The sequence below is a fragment of the Theobroma umbraticum genome, unplaced genomic scaffold, assembly GCF_002168275.2.
Source record: "Theobroma umbraticum cultivar Fairchild unplaced genomic scaffold, ASM216827v3 scaffold_147.0, whole genome shotgun sequence".
In the NCBI taxonomy this organism is placed as follows: domain Eukaryota; kingdom Viridiplantae; phylum Streptophyta; class Magnoliopsida; order Malvales; family Malvaceae; genus Theobroma; species Theobroma umbraticum.
The window spans coordinates 6,114,325-6,138,355 of record NW_018397259.1 but is presented as its reverse complement, the minus strand read 5'-3'; the positions used below and the strand labels follow the sequence as shown (position 1 = coordinate 6,138,355).

The 24,031-nt window shown below is 33.4% G+C and overlaps 3 protein-coding genes across 3 annotated transcripts; 1 reads left to right on the top strand and 2 right to left on the bottom strand.

Annotated features, from left to right (window-relative positions):
- Positions 1-2,568: 2,568 nt before the first annotated feature.
- On the bottom strand, positions 2,569-4,488 carry LOC110415349 (classical AGP protein). The gene is made up of 5 exons (XM_021426972.2): positions 4,302-4,488; positions 4,079-4,190; positions 3,227-3,298; positions 2,928-3,139; positions 2,569-2,838 (listed from the first exon to the last, which is right to left on the bottom strand). The coding sequence occupies exons 1-5, from the start codon at positions 4,409-4,411 to the stop codon at positions 2,730-2,732; spliced, it is 615 nt and encodes a 204-aa protein (XP_021282647.1). The 5' UTR covers positions 4,412-4,488; the 3' UTR covers positions 2,569-2,729.
- A 601-nt stretch (positions 4,489-5,089) lies between these two features.
- Positions 5,090-9,832, bottom strand: SIG2 (RNApolymerase sigma subunit 2). Its single transcript, XM_021427747.2, has 7 exons — positions 9,445-9,832; positions 8,058-8,248; positions 6,891-7,496; positions 6,344-6,574; positions 6,066-6,206; positions 5,695-5,895; positions 5,090-5,573 (listed from the first exon to the last, which is right to left on the bottom strand). The coding sequence occupies exons 1-7, from the start codon at positions 9,521-9,523 to the stop codon at positions 5,283-5,285; spliced, it is 1,740 nt and encodes a 579-aa protein (XP_021283422.1). The 5' UTR covers positions 9,524-9,832; the 3' UTR covers positions 5,090-5,282.
- Positions 9,833-20,918: 11,086 nt separating this feature from the next.
- LOC110415993 (SWIB/MDM2 domain superfamily protein) lies at positions 20,919-24,012 on the top strand. The gene is made up of 2 exons (XM_021427810.2): positions 20,919-21,410; positions 23,607-24,012. Exons 1-2 carry the CDS (start codon positions 21,081-21,083, stop codon positions 23,730-23,732), a joined length of 456 nt encoding a protein of 151 aa, XP_021283485.1. The 5' UTR covers positions 20,919-21,080; the 3' UTR covers positions 23,733-24,012.
- Positions 24,013-24,031: the final 19 nt, after the last annotated feature.

Here is a 24,031-nt window from a genome sequence, read left to right as displayed (position 1 = left end):
GTTGAAAGATCTTGATTAAAGGGTCTATTATTTTGGGTTTAGATCACCATTTGATTGATGACCTAGTATTAGGTAACTCTACATCCTAGTAATCTTATTAGGTTGCTTTTGTTTCAATATTATCTTGTTTTGTAAATAAATATATTGAGGTTTGATCTGTATCAGATTTTATTAAAGTTGTAAATGAGTAAAAATGTATTCAAATAGTTAACTATCACTTTCTTAAAAGTTATTGTCTTTGGTTGGATATGACTTATGATAATTTGCCTATTTTTGAGTTTTGCTAAAAATGTCTCTAAATGTTATGCAAGATTTGGAGTTATGTTGGATGATTCGTAAGTAGCATATACTTGTGTAAATTTTAAACATCTTTTGCCTTGTGATGCATTTTGGTTTAATTGTATTTGGTGTAACGCATATGTGGTCTTAATGAACCATCTTGACCGATCAATTATTGGATAGTGATGATACTAGATTTATTGTTTTACATGTCATTTTGCAGTTTATGGTTAGCCAAGAAATATTTCCACCTAATTCTAAAATGTCAAAAAAATCAAAACATAATACAAAGTGAGATTTGGTCACTATCAAAATCTTACTTCAAATTTGTATAGATGAAATTTCCAAATGTAGAAAACCAAAAATTTCATTTAAAACTAAAATATGAAAAGTTGTAATAAAAGAATTTAATACTCGTGTTAATAAAAGTTATATTCAAAAGCAATTGAAAAATAGACTGTATAGTTTAAGGAATGAGTGGATCTTATGAAAATAATTGAAGGGCAAAGAAACATATTTAAGTTGGAACCATGAGACGGGAACCATCAAAATTGATGCCACATGGTGGGAAGTCAAAATGAAAGTAAGTATTTTAAATTTTATGCATTTCAACTATTGTAAATTATTTTATATATGCATGTTGTTTAAATTTTTTTTTTTAATGTTTATGTAAACCAATTTAAAATATGTCAGATTTTGATATCATGGGCTGGAATATGCTGGTGAATTAAAATTTATATCTGGGGATGCAGTGGCCATCAATGAAAATGTATTGACACAAACAATGGGTGTACCAATTGAAGATACTGTCAAATCTGCAAATCTAACTCATCTACAAGACAATATTGAATCTAATGGCAAAGAAATCAATTGTGATGAAGATGATAGCCCTATAATAAACACTAAAATCAAGAGGAAAAAAATGATGTCAGAAGAAATGGGAAAAAAAGTGACAAAGGATAAGACAAAAATTGGGATTGTAACAAGCTTGCAAAGAACATTGAAACAATTGTGTGAGACAGAAAGTCATAACACAACTGAAAGTGCTGAAATTTCAATGTTATCATAAGCCACATGATAATATAGTATTCTGGAATATGTTCGAGCATTGAAATCTCTACAAATTTAAAGGAGATTGAGTACAAATGAATTTAATTTGCACAACAATTAATTAAAAAGGAAGAAAATAAACTCATTTTTATTTCTTTACCAAATTAAAGTGATAAGTTAAACTAGATTCTATCTGAGTATAATCTATCAAAAAATTGTGGTGGGAGTAATTGATTAGTTTAGGATTTGATTTATTTATTTTATTTGATGTTGAACTTTAAACTACTATTTTTTTTATAGTTGTGTTACTTGTTATGTGTAATTAAATTGGTGTTTGAAAAAATTTACTATCATCCATGTTATATGTATTTGAATTGTTATTTGTGTTATTTGATTTGTTTGAAATAATATTTATTTTTTTAGTTAATTTATTTGAATTTCTACTTATGTATGTTGATATTGTCAAGCAAATATTTTATAATGAAGTTGAAGCATCAGTACAAATTGTAAAAAGAAGAAAATGTGCTAGGTATTATTAAAACATTTATGAAAGAGTTATTAGTACAATTGTATATCATATGAAATACTTAATGAAACAAGGAAATAGATTTAATTATTTTTATGGATGAAAATGAGTATTTAAATCTTTAAAAACTTCGAGTGAATATTATAAAATGTTTAAGATGATTTAGATGGAATCATTTGCCATATTGCAACTTACAAATATATTGATGAATAAAAAATAATTACATCCATCTAAAGACATGACAACATTTAAAGTGATCACTATATTTCTTCAAACTTGCGCACACATCGAAACAAATTGTATCGCTCAAAATAAATTTGAAAATCGAAAGAGATTATAAGTAAGAAATAAATCATAATGTTCAAAATAAACTTAAATGACACGCTTCAGATATATTATAATTAAAGGTGACAAAAATGGAAAGAAGGTCATACTTGAGTGACCTCTGGTGAATTTCTTTTGTTCTTATAATTTTTCCATCCTAGCCCCTTATCATTATAGATTAACAGATTGAACCCCCTATTATTTTCAACCAATTGCTCACTAGTCCCTTTTTTCGTCACCTGTCTCTAACTTCACACTCGTTCCACTTCCTCACTCTGTAGTCTGTACTACCCTTTTCCTTCGTTCATTTCTTTTTCCCTTCAAAACAAAGAAATCAAAATGCAAGAATAACCGTGCCATGGCACCAACAAATTAACATGAAACGTATATAAACAAGTAACGGCTATTCACTCATTTTGGACAAGACAATGGACAAAAGAAAAAATGAAACAGTAGCATTATGTCAAGCCATTATGCAGCACTAAATTACACAACACATTAACAGCACTTTAGTTTCTTAACAATATGATCTTATAAGCTAAGATCAAAATCACATTGAACCTTCAACTGGTTGGGATTGGTACGTGCGCCGCCTTAACTGAGACTGTGTATCAGGCTGTTGTAAATAGATTCTTGTTGGATCATTAGGGTCAACATATCTGCCAAAACACAGAGAGAACAGTTTACCAATAAGCCACTTAAGAATCCGGTGATAATATTATATGTGCTTGCTAACTATGTCACTTACGCATGTCTCATCATTTCATCAACAGGAGTTTGTGCTGCTTGTAAAGGATCCATACGAGGTTCTGGTCCAGGATTTACTTGTTGATTATATTGTCTAACTGAGGATATCAAGTTTAAGAAAAGTGGAACAAAGGTGCCACAGCCACCTTCCTTGAACAAAATCTTGAATGAATGAGTGGAGTAGAGAGCCCTATGCTCATTTTCCGGAACCACCTAGAATTTGGTAAAATTGAGACAGTAAGGAACCACTCAAAATCTGCCACGAGTTAACGGCAGAAAGTGTTTTTCTATTTTACTTACAGGCTCCACATGACCAGAAATGTTGTTGCAGTGAAATATCGGTTGGTTAAATTTTTCATCATGCACATAAAGCTGCATAAAGGAAGATAAATAAATATACAAATCAGTCTCAATATGTTGGATGATCTAGCAAAGATACTCTATCCAAAAGATTGACAGACAAGGCATAAGTATAGTCGCAACAGCAGCAATGAATGCCTGCTAAAGGATCATAAGCTCACTCATTTTTAACATTGATGCAGCAATCATTGGAGAATGAACACAAAGAATGATTAAATTACAGCTCTAGAAACGGAATGCCAAGACCAAAGGGACTTATGCTAAAAATTAGGGGTGATATGTTATGCAAAGCCATACTGAATCATTGTTAACAATTACTTTTCCACCTGTTATTGAGTACTAAAACAAGGGGAAATATTTTTAGACCCCTGCAATAAGTCATTCAATATCAGTATTCAAACATATAAACTGGAAGCTCTAGCAATTGGATGCCAGGAGGTATGTTATACAAACAAGCAAATGTAAGACGCGTATGCCATGATTGCTAGCTAATGCTTGAACCCAGAAGGAAATTTCAACCAGAAAGGGTAAACAACGAAAGAGGTAGCCAGAGACAAACGCAACAACCTTGAGGAAGAAATATAAAAAAAAGCAAAGTCTCAAGGTGATCAGACTACCAGGCCAACTAAGGTCTTGGGTTTGAGCACCGCTGAGCCCTCATTGACATTATCCAAAACCTCTACACAAGGCGAGTAGGGAAACCGCAGATTCTAGGTCCTGACCAAGGGTCTAAGCATCTATCTATCTATCTATCTATCTGTTTTACTCAAAACAAAAAGAAGGATGACGCACCAGGGGCATATCAAAAGCAAAGACATTCCCAACGGGGTGAGCAGCAACAAAGACCATCCGTATATTGGACAAGTAAATTGTGCCCCGTGCTTTAAAACGACCTCCGTTCGATCTGAAAATACCAACCATAATCAATTGAAACGGCATGCAGCTTAGCTAAAACCCTAAAAATGAAAATTAAAGATTTAAAAAGAAGAAAGAAAATAAAAAAGGGCGGGGGTACCCGGGGATCTTGTCCACCTCGAACTCGACGCCATCTCTAACCAGAACAAAGATCTCGTTGGTGAAAGGAACCGGCATACCATTTTGGAAGAGCTGAGGATTTAGGGCCATCGTTTCCCTTTCCCTTTGCCCTTTCTGATGGAAGGATTTCAGCTTTCTCGAGTAGGTTTCGGATGAGAAGCGTTGAATGTATATATTTATAGGCGTCGCTTATTTATTGTGACGTGTCAGACTTCTAGTTTAAGAGAATTCTACATCCTTCTCCACCGTCACAGCTATGTTGTCACAGCACGTCCACTTACAACATGTTGTCCGTTTTAACTAATCGGGCATGACAAATTTATTTCACAAAATATAACTAAAAATAATATAAATATTTAAATATTTAATTTTATTATATTACACATTCGATATAATTTTCATATCTCCAAGTACAACGTGTTACATTGCCGAATGAGAGCTTTCTACTACGGGCTTGGCTTGGGTGCTTACTAATGCTTAAAGTGGCGTAATCTACGCCTTATGTCAATATGCGCTACTAAAACATTCACTCAGGATTTGATACATCAGCCATATTCTTCAATATGTTGTCATGTGACAAAAGTGGCAAGACAATCCTAACCAACTTGTCTCTGTACTTTGCTGGAGTACTTTCATTTTCTGTTGAATTATTCGCATGATTGACAACAAACCCAGAAATTGAATCAAATATAAACCTTCACGTGACACTTTAGCTGTGGAAAAAGGTTGTTTGTCATTTGGGTGTCTGAAATATGTGTCTCTGGTACATAAAAAAATGTGAAATGCTTCATTCAAAAAATTCTGTGTTTTCTATGAACAACCATTTGTAGGTACACCTAAAAGTGAAGATACATTTGTATCGCTGGCTAATGTAAAAGGACTAAGTATTTCTTAAACAAGCCTTTTGAACCTCAACTATTCATGCTGGCAGGTCCATTAGTAATCTGAATCCTGGATATTTTTATGAGGCGTATGAAAGCAAATATTGCTGCAAATGTTTTGTTCTCTTTTTGTTCTTCAACTTCCGGAAGGCACATGACTCGATTTGCCGGATTCTTTCTCTGCTTACACCCATTAACTCACCGATTTCTTGTAAAGTTTTCATCCTTCCATCCTCCATTCCAAACCTCCATCTGATGACCTGCCTCTCTCTTTGACTCAGACTGTCCAACACCTTCTCCAGATCTTTCCTCATGAACTGCTTGATCAGCATATCTTCGGCTGTTTCTGCTTCAGGATCTGCAATTACTTCCTGGACAAAATTAACATAGTCCCATCAGAAAATGAAACAAAATTAAAAGTGTGATAATGATCACAGGAAAAATGAAGATGGAAAAAGAAAAAGAAATTGCCAGACTAGAAATAGGACAGACCGAAGGTTTGAGATTTTGGTTGATCCCAATCTTCTGATCAAGAGATCTAGGAGCCTTTGGAGTGAGTAGAACGGCAGTGAGCCTCTTCATGGAGAGCCCAGTGGCCTTTGCAACTTCTTCATTGTCAGGGTGTCTTCCATTTTCACTGTACAAATGCTTTCTAGCCTCTCTCACTCTATATGTTGCCTCAACCATGTGAAACTGCAAAGCCAAAAAATTGAAAAAGTTTTCAAATTTGACGCATTTACCTCAGTAATAACTACAATTATCATGAAATCATTGACCCACCGTGACAGTAGTTGGTAGTATTTCATTTATTATAGACAATTCCAAATTGCAATGCATTAGGGTAAGAACACTATTGAACTTACTGGCAAGCGAATTGTCCTTGACTGATCAGAGAGAGACTTCCGTACAGCTTGTTTAATCCACCAGTGAGCGTAAGTTGAGAACTTGAAACCTTTAGAAGCATCAAATTTCTCAGCACCTCTTATGAGACCCCGGCATCCTTCCTGTGAGTGAATCAGCAAGATTCAGATCTTAAAAGCCTAATCTAAGGCCACTCTTTTGCTATTTCTTTTCTTTTTTTTTCACGGTTCCATCCCACGATAAACTCAATTTGTTCAGCTGCTTGTAAGAGATCACATACCTGAACAAGATCTTGGAGATTCATTCCAGCTCCCTGATAATTTTTTGCAATTGAAATAACAAGCCGTATGTTGCTTTTGATCATTTTGTCCTTGCAAAGTACACCATAATTTAAGCGTGATCTCAGGGTCTTCTGATCAACTCCAGCAGCAGCAGCCCACTGTGCAAAGGTTGGCTGTCCTCCACATCGCTCTGCAAGCTCCTCCTGGAGCCTTTCCAGTTTCAGTAGGTCCTGAAGTCAGTAATAAGAGCGGAAATTAGAAATTTATAAAACAAAAAAGAAAGTCGAATTACACATCCAATGATAGTTCAAAATGCAATGAGCATGACAACTGTCTTTCAAACCATATAAATGAGCTCATTAAAACATTGATGGTCTACGATGCCAGATAATACGAACACACAGCAGACAAGCTTACATTCAGAAATCTCAGTGAGGCATTCATAGCATCATCTCAATAAATATCTCCAGGGTAACAGTAAGTGATTACAGGGAAGTTGTCTCCCTAGGGTCTTAGGTTACCAATATCCCAGTCAAATCATCATACCTGTATTCCTTCCGACAACTCAAGTTCTTCATTAGCAGTAAGAAGCCTGGAAGTACTGGTAGTCACTCTCAAGTAATGCAATGGATCAGAGTAGTCTACATCTTGCAAAGCACCACGCTTTTTTCTGTTGGTAGAACCTGACTTCACAGAAACAACATTAACAGCAGCCTTCTCTGCTGCTCTTGTTCTTTTGGCTTTTCGTTCAGTTTGGCGCCTTGACCTAACTATTATACTTCTTGATAATTGTTCCTCAAGGAGTTCAAGTTCTTCATTTGTGGGCTCTAGTTCATCAGATTCTGTTGTGGCGTTTTGCTCAGAATCATCTTCTTCCATTTCACTTTCATCTGTGGGGGAATCTCCAATAATACCAGCCCTCTCTGCTTCTGTAAACAAAGCCCACTTGGACGTGAAAGTATCAGTTGCAGATGAGACTCCAGATTTCATTTCTGTTTTTGCATAATTGTAGTTCTTAGCCATCAAGGCAGCATCCTTTGCAACCTTAACAGCTGCTCGTGCAAGAGCTACTGATTCAGCAGCAGCAGCAGCAATTACAGCCTCATCACTAGTGAGAAGATTTTCGGTAGCTAAAGTTGCTGCCAAGCTTGCCTGCAGATGTATCAAAGACAGTGCAATTGTCACTGTATCACCTACATCACAATATAACCTCATAACAAGCACCAAAATTCTGTAGCAAATTTTGGCTCTTTGACAAAGAGATTATTTAGTGAGATACTATAATTCTAAATATAGGCCCAAATGATAAAGCTTTGTATGACAATTGCACTGAGAATGATCGTCAGAACTGCAGCACAATTATCCAGAATGAAGAAGTTAAAAGAAGGCTGTAGGAGTGACCTATGATCCAGAGATTATGACTTAGCTCAATTTTAAAAAATGACCAAGAAAATGGAATTAGCAGAATTAAAACAGCCTCAATTGTTTCTAAAGGAAAAGTTATGCACTTGTAACCAAAATGCAATTCTTTGACGTTTACAGGCTCATTGTATGGCATGATCTTCATATGCAAGAGAGGATTCATAAGTATATCTAGAGGTAAGGAACTAGATGAAGGAAGAAAACATGTCCATTTCAGAAGTGCAAAAGCAAATACTCCACAATTTTTCGCTCAAGCTCTCAACTTCATATCCTCAAATGAACAAATCTGACCTCTGAGGGTGGACCAGTTGCCCCTATATATGTCCATGGTCTATCAGCCGCAACAGAATTTGGATGAGCTTCAAAAGATGGTAACCTTAACTTCTCTACATCAAGCACTGCAGTTGTCATTGCTGACGTTGATGATGAAGTAGTAGATAAAACACACTGTGTCCGGAAACATATATGTTCTTTATGTTTTGCTGCAGATTTCAGCCAAGAAATCATGAGAGAGAAACAAATAGTGAAAAATGATACCATTAATAATAAGGATAATGAGTACGCAAGAAACATTACAAGCCAATGAAGCTTTGCTGCTTTACATTTAATAAATTATGCAAAGAAAAGCACTTACAAACTACAAAGGCTTATCCAGGGCCCCACACATTACAGAGGGAAAGGGGGAGGCAAGCAGGAGGGGGCATCAGAAGTATTCACTTAAAAAGACAAACTAATATGTATATGTTTTTTATATTCTTCTGAGAAAAACAACCATATGATTGATAAGCACCTAAGACCACAAAGATTAATCCACTAACCTTAGGAGGATTAGCCAACTTGCCACAACTGCATTGCCTAGAAGAAAAGTATTTAACCATTCCAGTAACAGCAATTAAAACTAGCCTCAAAGGAAATGCACATGTATAATGCTAAAGCCTAATTAATGAAACAAGCCAAATTAAGGTAATTAATTCCTTAAATGATGAGGAACACAATACACTCTTAGTCCATTACGCCAGGCATTAACAAAAGGAACATAGATAATTCTCACTGAATACCACTAAGAGAAAAATTAAGTGGCGCTGGAATAACTTAAATTGTTATAAAAGTGCCAAAACCACATTAAATTCAATCTTGTGTTAAATTAAAAGTGCTTACTATAGAATGGCACTGAAAATACACAATTCAAGTAAAAAATGATCCGAATTATGGTAGAAATAAAAGGCCTATGCAGCCAGACCAGAATAAAAATTCATCCGATTACTACTACACATCCTTCATAGTTGTAATGGAATGGAAGGCATTGAAATAATGACCAAAAAGAAAGCACAGACATTAAAATTCAGGTTGAAAAAAATCCAACACCGGAGAATACCACTCAAAACTAGCACAGAAAGCAAAGCACACCCATTTCACTTCTTATTAAATGAAGTCTCTAGCTTTCAATCCAGTAGAAAAATAAAACTACCACCCATCTCAATGTTAATAGAAAACAAAGGCATTTAAGAGTCGTAACACTTACCAAGTTCAAAACTAGTACAAAAAGTAAAGCATACCCAGTTTAGTTCTGATTGAATAAAGTCTCTAACCTTCTATCTAGTTAACCAAAATAATTCTACAGCAACTACCCATTCCACTTCTAATTCAAACAAAGGCATTTCTGAGTGTGAAAACTTACAATGGTGAGAGTGGTGAGTTCTGAATTGGATAGAAAAAGTGTCAGGTTGGCACTTGAACTGTGGCAACAAACAGGACATCCTCTCCTTTCCCCTACACTTCCCTTCCGGCTTCTAACGAATATCCTTAAACAAAAGAAAAGACAGCAAACAAGTCAAATGCCATTTTCTTCTCTACAGCCCATTGATATGGATCCTCTAAAGAAGAGAAAAAAGGAAAATGGGTGTTGCTTATCAGTCTCCAGGCAGTGCCAAGGTGAAGGAAATAAGGAAGGAGAAGAGAAAAGAAGAGAATTTAATAGAAGGGTAAAGGGTGTATCGTGATAAATAAGAGGATAAGGGGGAGAAGGATCGCCTGAGGATGAGAGAGGTGCAACGGACACGAAGCCCTTTTCTTTATTTTGTGTTTTTACCACTACTGCCGTTTGCACCTTTTTCACTTTACCACCGCATATTCCCCAGCTAGAATATATATATATATATATATATATATATATATAAAATTAAAATCTATTTATAATTTTCCTATCCAATATAATATTCTCAAATTAAAAGTCTTATCTTTTGACTCTTATAAATCTATGATTTTTGTTTGTTTATTCGGTATTTTGTAATGCTAAGTGTTGGAAAAAATACTAAAATTAAATGTTTATATATATTTGTTAAAATGAAAACTAAATTCTTGGATTTTTTGAATTTTTATTGTTTAATGATAAGTGTAGAAATTGGTTGAATTTTTTTTTTTGGTAAAAGTGAAAGAGTGCAAAAGAAATTGGGGAAATTTTCTAAAGATGAAGTGTTTAATATAATATAATTTTTTTAAAAGCATTTAATTTGATACGAATTAAACAGCTGTATTTAAAAAGTATAGTACACTATATTTTTTAAAATTTTTAAAGTTTTAATATTTTATGTAAGACATAAATATATATTATTTACCACACAAAAGATATTTTGAGTTAAGATATTTATAGATTTTCTTTATAGCAAAAAGTAGGGTTGAAGAATACTCGATGGACTCGAAAAAACCAATGGACCTTAATTGAATTTGGGTCAAACAGGTAGATCTCTTCAAGTTTTCTGTTTTTCAGATTTTTTTTATTTGATTAATTCAATCTATTCGATTGATTGTCGATGAGAAAATATTTTTATAGATTTACAACATTAGGTTATAATGTACTGAATTTGGTTACAAATTCACTAAAAGGATTAAGAAATGTAAGGTCAAAATTGTATGTTTTGTTCTTATATTCCTTTACAAGCCACTCCTAATAATTTTTTAAGTAAAATGCATTGATTTTTTTAATTTTTAATTATAATTACATACAAGTTTAGTAATTTTTAAAATAAATATTTTATCTTAAAAAATATTTTTTTTAGACACGTAACTTCTACTATTAGTCTAATATTAAAATTTTTATTAATTTGACGACATGGTAATATTTAAAGATAAATTTATTCTTCATTAATTTTATAAATTACTATTTTATAAATTATAATTTTATTTTATTTTTTTTAAATGTTCTCAACTGATCATCCCTAGAGAATATGATCAATACTCATTAGGAGAGCACTAGATCGTTCATGCTCCTTTAAGAAGCATGATAAAAGGATTTAGTGCTCCCTAAGGAAGCTCCAGATTTGAGGTGTGCGGCCAAATCTTATGCTTTTTTGGAGAGATTTGATCGAATTTAGCATTTCATAGTTAGATCTAATTGCGAGATAATCAACTAGTGTAAGCTGCCTTGTATATGGGTGAGGCAAGCAGAATCATTTGTGAAATCACTGGCACCGCATGCAATGAGCCATGCTTTTGCATGTGTCTAAATTTGAGGTTCAAATTAACATGGGATGCAGATTGTTGAATTTTTAGTCTATTTCGATCAGGTCAGTGGAGCTTTCAGTAGAGAGGTTTCTTGAAGTTGGGTCATTTTTGCAATGTTTTCGGTAATGGTAGGGATGAGGGAGCACGTCTTCTATAGCCTATAGTCATCAGTGATTTTCAATGGTGTATGATGACTGTGACATTGCATGGCTAATAACTCCATAATTTATTTAAACCCGATGGTGGTAGCTGGGATGATAACAATGGTTGGTGAGATATAGAGGGAAACATGTTACCACTGGTTTTTCTTTAAGGATGTTCCAACTGTACCAACAGTAGCAAAAATATCCTCAGACTGTATACAGTTGCATTTCTTTAAATCTTTCCATGTTCTATGAGTCTACCTGGCAAGGTAAGGTTGTGTGCATGTTAGTCCTGGCCTTTGCCCCAGGCTCACAAGTTTAGGCCTTTCTCTCTTCCCCCAATCGGACTTTCAGATTCAGGCTCACAAGGTAGTTCTTGTCTTCCCTCTGATTGAATGCACTTGTGCTCTACAAAGTATGCCTAAGCTACTGTAATTTTCATATGTAGAAAGACTTTGCATGCAGGCTGGAAGTCATTTGTTCTTTATGCGTGTCAATATGTGTGCATGTGTCTAAAGCATTACTCTGCTTTCGCTAAGGACATACTTCCATCTTCAGTATTGTAATCTTAACTTCAATAAAGAACATTGGTTGAATTCTTAATACTTTTTTTTGTTTTAACTTTAGAAGTTTCTTTTTCCTGCACTCACTCTGGCAATTTTGATGTTTCTTCTACTCGGATGATCTGGTTTGCACTCAAAGTAGGTAGGTAGCTATTTCTGTTCTATTACTTGCCAGTGAATTTTCCTGCCTTCCCCTTGGTTGTATGAATTATTTAGTCCCAAAATAATTTATTATGCCTTTGTTAATGTTATTTTAATCTTAATCCAGTTTTTGTAAGCATGACACTTGTATCTATAAAACCTAACTTCATGTTCATTCATGCATATCACTGAAGCATTTACAACATTACTCTGCTTGTACAAAGATACACTTAAAAGATAGAGTTGTAGTACATATTTAGTCCATCCTCAGACTGGTAACCTCATCTTGGTGTGGAAAATACTTCAATGAAATTTTATGACTGTTATTTTTGGTACCTTAACTGGAGAGTCCAAATCCTTAGGATTTTATTTGTTTTGTTTTTTAAATCTTCAAGGCTTAGGATTAGTTGACACCCAATGTATGTTTTTGACTGACTCAGTTTTGATTCGGTATAATGTTGTTTACAGGTTCAGTTCTTTTTGTATATTGTGTAAGAGCAGCAGTGTCAGCAAGCATTTTGGGGCTGGTAGGTATTTTTTGTTGTTCACCAGCATATAGGTTCTGGGTTGTTATACTGATATGGGTTTTTAGCAATACTCCTTTATGTCTAATATGTTTTACTGATAGCAAAGGAAAGTTTATATGCTTTACTGATTGCAACTTGTAATATGTGTAGAGTAGTTAAGGTTGTGATGGAATGTTACAAAGATATATGTTGCAATAGCAAAGTTTCATCCCAGGTGCAACCTGGTAAATATAACATTCTATCTTGGTCCTACAAAAAAAAATTGACTCTGTTAATGAAATTTAAAAAATTCATTCTTTGAAATTAGAGATGTCCAGCTTTCTAACTCATATTTATTGCTTTTAGTTAGTGCATGCATAATTTGTCACAAAGTGTTAACTAAAAGCAAGCTATTACTCCAACATTTCAAATGGGATACAAACATTAAAGTAAGTTCATTAAAGTAGGAAAGGAAAGGTGTGGCTCACAGAATTGCTGGTTTGACACTTTGTATGTCAGCTAATCACTAGGTGCTTTCCCTTAATTTGTTTCAGAGCAATCAAGTCCAAGTCAAGTTAGGAGAGGGCTCAACCCAAATAGGCTCAAACCACATCAAAAACGTGGAGCACTTATTTCTTACACGACAGCTTTCTTCCCTCAAATCATAGTGCAGTATGCGATCGCTTATAAATTGATGCCACCGCCAATCAAAAGTGTCAGCAGAAGGATAATTTAGACACCATGCATCTAGATTAAAAGAATCAACACATATCACTTCTCTTTCATGTTCAATAGCCTTCTTAGCATCTGTGAGGAACAAATATTCTGGATCCTCGGGGCCAAGATTTATTGTTGTCGCCACCAATGCATGAGGACAAGATAATTCAATTTCATAACACCCAAAACAAGCATGAATGCGAAGAAGAATTTGTTCTCCACGCTTGACAGCATATGAAACCAGTCTAGAGAAAGTGTAAAAGTTAAAATCAAGGCCTAGTATACTAGGAGAAAAGATGTAGTGATGAACAGTATCGAATGCGCCAAGATGTCCATTGGAATGCAAGTAATACCATATTCCCTTAGTAAAGACTGCATTAATAATCGGCCCCTCACGCCTACCTGCATAACTAGTCCAATTAGATTCTCCTTTCCTGCACAGATTAATCATAACACGATTCCATCAGACACAATATGCGATGAAATCCATGCAATCTGGGGATGTAGGTGGAGCAGATATGTCAAATAGAGGTTTACGTAATTTGGTTACGTCCATCGAGGGAAGCACAATTTTGGCCTTGGAGAATGGGTTGAAGAAATAAAGTGATGAGGAGGAACAAGAATTATCATTGCCTTTAAAAAGAAGCACCCACCCGTACTTGGACAACAGGATTCGTGTTTCGCATAGATCTGGCATGTCCGTCTTGTATGCAACCCCAGAACATATGTTCCCCAGCAAGCCTGCTGTGTGCAACACCGGGCAGCCCCTATGTTTCCTCCCTACTGGCTCTATCTTCAAGACAACAAACCATGGAAGCTCTCTTTCTGGATGCTGTTGTAATATAATAGAAGAAGAAGAAGCATAACTGGAGAAGGCCAGACGCCAACACTTGGAAACAGCACGAAATTTTATGTAATCTGGACTGATAAATACCTCAATATAATTTTCAGAACATCCACGGGGAGACGACAAAGACAGTAGGTCTTCTTCGCTCCAGTTTTATTTATTTCCTCACCCTCCATCTTTGGGTGACCTACTGAGCAGAAATCACTACGCGGACGCCTTCCTCTGTTGCCTTTTGTTACGAGGGTTTAAAGAGCGCATTCGTTATAAATTTATATATCATCATGAAGTTCCAATTACACCCTAATTCTAGATGTATTAAGAAACGATGAATTTTAGGAAAATAATAAATATGAGAAACGTTTCACATTTAGGGCGAACAAAGTGATCACTAATCATGCAAATAATATTAATGAATTCCTAACTTTTTTCTCTTGCCTTGGAAAGGATTCAAGTTTATCTCCTCGCTTCAACATCATATCACTTTTATCATTAAAAAGGTTAAAAACCAAACATTTGAAAGGTTGATGGCCAATTTTATTAATTTTTGTATAAATAGTAGTACTATTAATTTTTGCATTGTATGGTCAAATTTAATTAGGATGATCAAAAACATATAAGTATTGTTTTGATGTTGCCACATTGATATCATAAAGTTACAAAACAAGAGTTATAACTATTTCATAAATTGATGATGTTGATAATCGAATATAAGTTCTTTTACTACAATCCATGTGCGACAAATTTGCTACTAATTGACCAAGTTTTTTTTATATATAGTTGACTAGGATGTCTATAATGTTAAGGATAACTTATAAATTGGAAGTATGTACAAGACGATTTTGGATTTCATGGTAATGGCCTATGTAATGGTTCCTATTAGGACACATTTTGTATAAACTTATTTAAGAATTGTTGAAGAAAAAAGAATTAATATTTGTTGATAATGCTAAAGCTGAGCAAACAATTAATTCAATTAATTTGATTATGAGTTAATTCTATTATTAAATTTTATAATTGAATTAATCGAATGTTGTGTGAAATTTAAAACAATTGAAAATTAAATATTAATTGATTAATCAAATTAGATCAATTACTTCAATTGATAATTGAATTAATCCAAAATTTCACTCATGCCTAATTTTCTCAGTTTCATTTTTCTATACTAATTACAGAATGAATAAAGTTGAATTTAGAAATCCTAACAATACCATAAGATTAATAACATTAATAATATGTCCTGACAAGTATGGTTAAAAAGTTAAAAAACTTTCAATAAACATAAATGAAAACACATTAAAATATACCTATTTGTATACATATAATCCTAAATCGATTAATTTGATTAACAAAAAAAATTGAAAATCAAAATTGATCAGTTAATCAATGTAATTGCATTCACTTTCAAAGTAATCAAAAAATCAAATTAACAAATTGATTTAATCAAATATACTCAATTAATTTGATTAATCAAGTTTTAACCACCTCTAAATAATGTCACAAATTTCTCATTTTTATAAATCATGAGAGAAAAATTATGCCATATACCACTATTTTAGTTATCTAAGAAATTATGTTAAAATATATGCTAAAATACATATCTTTATAATTAACAACTACAGAGCAATAATAAACTTCTAACATCTTCGTTTATCGGTTATCAAGACTTGATTGACCTGTTGTGTTAAAATCTTGATCATTTTTAATGCGAAAAAAAAGTTAGTTTTGTAATATGGTCAAATTCTCATGACAATATTACACGATCCCAATCGCTGACACCAACCATGGCTAGGCCTAGCAATTGAGTTGTTCTTATTGCCATATGTTAGAGATTTAGGAGTTGTGGTTATTTGTTTCCAGCTTACAACTGTTTTGACATTTGGTTTGCTATAGAGAAAAGATATTACTGATTAAAAGTTGTTATTGAAAATGCTAAGTATAATATTTTAAAAAATTATTATCTTATTTACAAAATTTTAAATAAATTATTTTTTATTATATTTAATTAAGTTTTTATAATCTTATTTTAAACTAAATAAGTCTTTATGATCTAACACTTGACAAAATATTGTTAGTTAAATTGTCACTTAACATTTTATATTCATATGATGTTAACGTGCTATTGCTATTGACTTAGAATATGAAAATGTCATGTGGCTATAAAATGATGTTAACTAAACATATAACATCAACATTTATTCGTACATATCAGCTCCATGAAGAATGAGGTAACTGATTTTGCAAAATTAAGAGATTGAAAGATGAGGTGAAAGGCTAGGAGATTACATGTCAAAAGGGAGGCGAACTCGAGAGCTAACACTTTAGCAAAGGAGGGTGTGCAACTTAATGAAGATTACAAGATCGTGGCTTGACTTTATCCATCCAATATTATCTCTCATATTATCTCTTTAATTGATATGTATATAATCCTTTTCTTGTATATGATAATTTTGATAAGCAAGATGGACTTATTATGAGTTTATCTAAGGAAGTAGTTTAGTTTCTTCAAAGGCAGTATCCTACGGGAACAACCAATCAATTCTTATATAAATATTTGTACTTTATCAACCTATGAATATATGCTGAATTAAACTTACTCTTTTAGGTATCAGAGCCGGTTAGTCCAAAACTTTAATTTTTCAACCATGGCAAAGACAATGCAAATCAGGTTAATGAGAGCTTGGTATCATCTGTAACTACATCACACAATGTCGTAGTTGACACCAAGTCTTCATATTTTTTACATTCATCAAACCACCCTGGCTTGATTTTATTCACTCACCCTCTCACTGAGAATGGTGAAAATTATTTTATCTAGAGATAAAGTTTTTCGAATGCATTATAATATAAGAATAAGACAAGGTTTATAGATGGGACCATAGTTTAACCAGATGCCAATTTTAAAGGCTATAAGTCATGGGTTTAGTGCAATGCCATTGTACTATCATGGCTGACAAATGCCTTTGCAACGGAGATTCAAGGTAGCACAGCACTTGCTGAAATGGCTTATAAGGTTTAGGCAGATCTTCAAGAGAGGATCACACAAGCAATAGCTTCATGTGTTTATGAGTTGGGCATATGATTACATTATTGCAATAAGAAAAGTCTTCAGTCTCAGCCTATTATGGTAAGCTCAAAACTGCTTGCGGTGACGTACAAGCTTCAATCCCATACCTTATTAGTCCCAAAGAGCATACTAGATGAGGGGTGAATAGTATTTTCAAAATAACACTAAAATTCCTTTTAAGTAAAAAGCTTATTAAAGGAATTTAAAAATGAAAGTTTAAAGCTTGCTAGATGAATGGTTTAAGTACTAAAAGTAAGAAGAAAATAAAAGAATGTAGATAAAATACAATGATTTATAGTGGTTCGGTCCCCTTGACTTACATCAACTACCTTGATTTCCCAATCAGGAATTTTCAAACCAATTCACTAAAATCAATGAAATTCCAAGCTTCTACCAAGCTTTTACAATAGCTTTTCACAGGCTCAGCCACAATTTTTAACAATGGTTTTTCACGAAATCAACCTAAACCAACCAAGCTAACTCAAGCTTAATCAATCTCCTTAGAATGACTCGTATACTATAAGTAATCAAGAAGTATAAGTATAAAGAAGTACCTATGATCATTAATCTGATCTAAGTGGTACAAGGTCAAGTGCTAAACTCTATTACAAAGATTGGAGTGAAGTGCAGAAAGTATGAAGAGAGTTTTTGCTATTTTTGAACTTTTTTTTTATCTTGGAAGCATCTCCTTTTGTTCTCAGCCATTGGGAAAGGTTTTTATACTTGAAAAACTAACTATGATGGATGTTTGATAGCTTCAAATCGTTGGAAATAGTTTGGAGTCAATTCTAGCCATTACGTCTATCTTTTAGTATTCAAATTCAAATTTTTAGACAGAGTGTTCTTAGTCGACTAACATGCTTCTTAGTTGATTAAGTTGTCTCTGTCTTAAAATCTCAGTTTCTGACGATGAGCTCTTAGTTAACTAACAATGCTTCTTAGAGCCTGTTCAGCTTAGCTTTTTTCTAGCTTAAAAGCTATTATAAAGCTCTTATGAAAAATAATAGTTTTTATAATTAAGTTGAAATTGTTTGGTAAATTTTTTTTTATAAGTTCTTTTTTATAAGTTATAATTTTGGTTAAAATTATCGTAAAGGGTATTTTTTTTTTAGAAAGTTATATTGTAATTATTTTTAACAGATAAGGATATTTTTGAAACAAAAATAAAAATTTTCTTGTATTTTTAAAAAAAGAGAAGAAAAAGCTCCTCATAGGAGCTTTTCCTAAAGCTCTTTTTTTAAAAAATTTATTTTTTTAAAAAAGTTATTTTTTTTAAGAGCTTTTCAAAATTTATGTTTGGTCTGGCTTTTACTTTTAAGAGATAGATAAACTGAAAAAAAAATCAAGCCAAATAAGCACTTAGTCGATTAAGTTCTCTCTGTTTTATATTTGAAGTTTCTGGTAGTGAACTCTTAGTTAACTAACCATACTTCTTGGTCGACTAAGTCTTCTCTGTCTCTAACTCGGCCAACTTTATTTTTGAATTTTAGTTGACTAACTCCCTTGGTTATCTAATTAAGAGGTTTCTATTTTGTGACTCATTTGTAACTTCTTATTTTAATGAATTTTGATATTTGCTTTCCAATAATTAATTTGTTATTGATATACATTTTCATTCTGCACACTTAAGTAGTATAGTTAGATATAAATGAATGAAAATGTTTTATTATCATCAAAAACTCATAGAGCCAACATACTTGTATGTACATGTGGTTGCAAGTGTGAAGTTGCGAAGAAGATGGAAGACATGCGAGAGCAAGAAAAGGTGTTTGACTTTCTCATGGGATTGGATGACACATTTAGTATAATGAAATCTCAAATACTTAGTGTTGATCCATTGCTTGGCTTGGGGAGAGCATATTCCATCGTGGCATAAGAGGAAAAGCATAAACAAGTTTTTGCGGGTCAAGCCTATTTATAACTTTATGTTATAATTTACTGAATTTGGTTACGAATTCACTAAAAGGATTAAGAAATGTAAGGTCAAAGTTGTATGATTTGTTCTTATGTTCCTTTACAAGCCACCCTTAATAATTTTTTGAGTAAAATACATTGATTTATTGAACTTTTGATCATAATCACACGTAAGTTTATTAATTTTTAAAATAGATATTTCGTCTTAAAATAATATTTTTTCTAAACACATAAGTTCTACCATTAGTCAAATATCAATATTTTTGTTAATTTGACTATGTGATAATATTTAAAGATAATTTTATTTTTTATTAATTTTAAAAATTATTACTATGTAAATTATATTTTAAATTTTTTATATAAAAAAATACTCTCAATCGATCACCCTGTAACTAACAACACTCCTCTCAAGAGTATGATCAACGCTCCCTAAAGGAGCACCAAATCATTTGTGCTCTTCTAAAGATCACAATAAAGGGACTTGGTGTTCCTTTGGGGAGTTCAAGATTTGGGGTGCGTGGTAAGATCTTACACTTTCTTGGAGAGATTTGGTTGAATTTGGCATTCAATTGTTAGATTCGATCGCAAGATAACCAATAGGTGTAAGGAGCATTAGTGACCAACTTGAGAGAAAAAAAAATAAAATAAAATAGATATTTCACATTTAGAAATTAACGTTATTTACACGTTTGAAGTAGAGCATTCATTTTGAAATTTAATACATTTGCATGTAATTATAATTAAAAATTAAAAAAATAGATTTATTGTATCTTAAATTTTTGATTTATTTTAAGGTGAAAAATAATGTAACTTTTAACCAAAACTCTCGTCATTTTTCAGAAAAAAAAATCAAAAAATATATAGCCACGTGGTTATGAGTTATTGGCTTGTTTACAAAAAAGGTGGTCCATACTTCGAGGTTTGTCTTTCATCCATTGATCTTAGTGGTACCAATAATGTACATATAGTATTTTCATTTTATTTTTCAAAGGATATATAATATATTCATGAAGCTAATAATACGTATAATATATGCGTGCATATATTTATGCTTTATAATTAAAAATACACAATAATAAAAAATAAAATTATATACTTTTTATTAAAAGTTTTCATGGGCCGAATCAAACTTGGTTAACATCTCAAAAATTTAAGTTAAAGCCCAAACATGACATGGCCTGATCTATTTATTTAAGTTAATAATATTATTAAAATATAAACATATTTTTATTACTATTTAAATTTTTCACAGATAATTTAAAATTAATTAAATTATTTATTTAATATAATACATCTTGAGTTGGGTTAAGTTTGGACCTTAAAAATCTTATACAAAATTGACTTGGGATTTCAACTCTCATATAACATTTGATAATTTATTAAAATTACGATGGTTGAAAATATAATTATTTAATTATTAAATAAAAAATAAATAAAAAGGGCCTTTTCTAGGTTTGTATTGAACAATTATTATATTAAAAATATATTTTTTATTTAACTTTTTAAAATATATTTTAATAATAAATATAATATTAAATTGGTAAACTGAACTTAACTTTGAAGAGAAAACGGGGCCCGGCCCTGCCCGGCATTGGACACTGGACATCTCTGCGTATAAGTTTTGGCCTTTTGGGTACATTTTTGAATTCAAAATGGAGGAAGGGCTGAAAGGGAAGTTTCCTTTTTCTTAAAAACGGGAAATAAAATGTTGACGTGGCAAGTTGTACAGTAGAATACGCACATAATGCTACCTTAAGTCGCACTAGAATAAGCAAAAATTACTGAGAGAGTGACCAGAAACCCTCCGACTTCCCTGTCCTGAACCCTCTCTCTATTTAAGGCAGCCCCCCCGGCGATCTCTGTTTCCCCGTTCACCAGACGACAAGGTCGAAGGTTAGATACTCTCCGTAGCGGCAAAATGTCTAGGATTCTCAAAGGTTTCAGGGCGCTTTTAGCTTCCCCGGCGGTGTCGACGTCGTCAGCAACAACAGCAGCCAAGTTTTCTTCTGCTTCTGCTGCTGCTGCGAAACCAGCTGCTGCTAAAGTGAGCCGGAAACCAAAAAAGCCGACCACCTCAAAACCAAAGACCGACAAACGAGCTGCTTCTCGAACGAGGAATCGACCCACCGGGATATCACAGGTTACCCCTGTTTCACCTGCTTTGGGTCAGTTCCTTGGAGCCCAACAGGCTTCCCGTACTGAAGCTGTTAAGCAGATCTGGACCTATATCAAATCGCACAACCTCCAGGTGGTCGTCTCTCTCTCTCTTTATTTTTCTCTTGCTTCAGCTATGATGTTTTCATTTAGTATTTGATATGTTAAATGGTTTTTTTTTTTGTTGATAACTTTCTTTGGTTGTCTTAACTTTGTGTTTTTCTCCCTGTTTTCTTGAGTTTTTGTTTTATTTTATTAAAGTTGCTTTCATTTGATATATTTCGTGAATGATGGATATTATGAAGTTATAAATAAAAAAACGTGGGTTTGAGTATTTTTCTGGGGTGATGCGGCTTAACTTTAGTGTTTTGTGTGTCATTTATTGATGGGTTTCTGTTCTAGTTGCTTGGTTGATGGCTCTGTTGGATTTCTGGCATCCCTTTTCTGGGTTTTTCGCCCCTTATATTTTTGTTTTATTTTCTCTGTGGTGGTTAATGATGGAACTTGGAGCTGCTTGGTGTTTATGTTCAAAAGAAATTAAGCTGGTAGTTGTGGCAGGCTTAGTTTTATGAATGTTAATAAGAATTAATAAGTAAATAGATGTGGGGCTTTAGTAAAATACATTTGGAACACTGTTTATTTGTTTCCATTGATGGCTTCTTATTGGTGATGAATCTAAGTTTAGTGCTTTTTAAGGGGATTCGCATTGATGCTTGGATTGCAATTGTAAAAGGAGTTCTTTTTATTTTTTCTGGTGTTCTCATTTTTTATTTTTAGTGACATTTATAAGAAAAGACTGGGTATAACTCTGAGAAGGGATGAGACCTGAAGGTGCATAATATTTTCTTCATGTAATAAAGTGAAGTAAAGGTGAAAGGAAAGAAGGGTTGGTTCCCAAAGTGATGTATAAAACCTTGGATTCTGTCACCTGTGCTTAAATTAAGCCACTGCTTCTCCCTCCATGTCCCTTCTTCTTGCATTTCCTGGTTTTCTACACACTATGGTTTTGCTTGGATTTTGGGAGGAAAATTGGAATAGAACTTTCCTGTTTCTTGCGGTAAATGATGTCTTCATTACTTTTCCACAGAGTTCAAGAGGTTACTTCACTGGTTGGATATTAGAAAGCACTAGGGGAAGGAAAAGCAAAAGGAATTATGTGAGAATATTTAAGAATCAGACTTAGTCTCTTACGGTGACTTGCTACTTCCTTCAATTTAGTGTTAGATCCTTGAGGAGGGTAAGAAATTGAAAGGAGAAATACTTTTTGTCCTTTGGGTTAATGAGACTGTCCTGACAGATACTAATAGGTACCTTAGGTATTTGGTGTTTGAGTTGTCTAATGGCAGGTTATATTCGGGAAGGGCATGATGTTCTTCCCTGAATTTCAGTAGAGAGAAGTGGATGGAGAAACAGAAAGGTTTACAGGTGCTCATTTTTTTGTCTCCCTTAATGACCCTCGTCCTAAAAGGACTTGGGGGCTAGTATAACAGATAGAATTTGTGCGTGCATATGTAGTGGAAAGTACTATTTACACCCAATAGTTATGCTCCTTTTTCTAACATTAGTTTTTATCTGATACTCAAGTATATTCTGCATCTTATCCATCCTCATTTCTTTCTTCACCTCCTCTTTCTTGTTTAGATGTGCCCCTCCTAGGCAGCATCTTGATTCTCTGCCCCCATTTTTCTCTTGATTCTTTCTTTATAGATTTCATTGGAGAATCCTACTTCTTTCACATACTCTCCCATGAATTTGCATGTGCATTCACTACACATGATCTAGACAGTTAGTTCCTTTTAGTTCTTTTTCAGGGCATTTGATTGGCATCTTATTACTGATTAACTGTTATTGATAGAAAAGAGATCACGAATGTGGAAAGTCAAGTATGGGAGAATGGTTGAGAACAGGTGTAAAACTGATAAGCCTCTCTGCACTGTGTGTTGATCTTCCTAACATCATGCATGTGTTATGTCTATTGAATTTGGGTAAAACAAATTTATGCAGTCCTCATTTGTGTTTCCCATAGGCAGGAAATGATAATCCTGTTTTTACCCAGTCCCATAATTTTTATGTGGATAATCGTGATTCTTTTTCTGCTGGACTATGTAAGCGGTTATTGCCATTATTGCCATATATGCTGCTTTTCATGATGTTAATTGCTGATTTTTACTATTTTATGTTTAATAGATTTCGCTCAGATATCATATGTGAGTGACTCTGATTTTTTGTTATGAGGAAAATTTTCCTCTAATATCATTACACTAAAATATATGGATACTTTTGCCTGCAGAATCCCAGTAACAAGAGGGAGATCTTTTGTGATGAGAAGCTTAAGGCCATTTTTGATGGAAAAGAAAAGATTGGTTTCCTGGAGATTGGAAAATTGTTAACCCACCACTTTGCAAAGACTGACTGACCTCTATTGTCGTATTTGGCCTTGCATTGCCCAACCAATAATGAGCTAGCTCCTGTCATTCTGAACTTAAACTCTTTTCAATGTATGTTCATGTTTGCATTTTGTGTTTAGAGCTGAACTTGCTGGGGTGGGCTTGGGAAAGGTTCTAGCTACGCTTGTGTAAAAATTTAGTAGGGACTAGAGATTGAGAAAGTAGCATCTTAATTTGGTTTCCTGATTTTAATTTTATTGTTTATGCTAACTGGATCTTTGATCAAGTAGTAGTTTAATTGTTCAACTATGAGGAAACCATTGTTGAC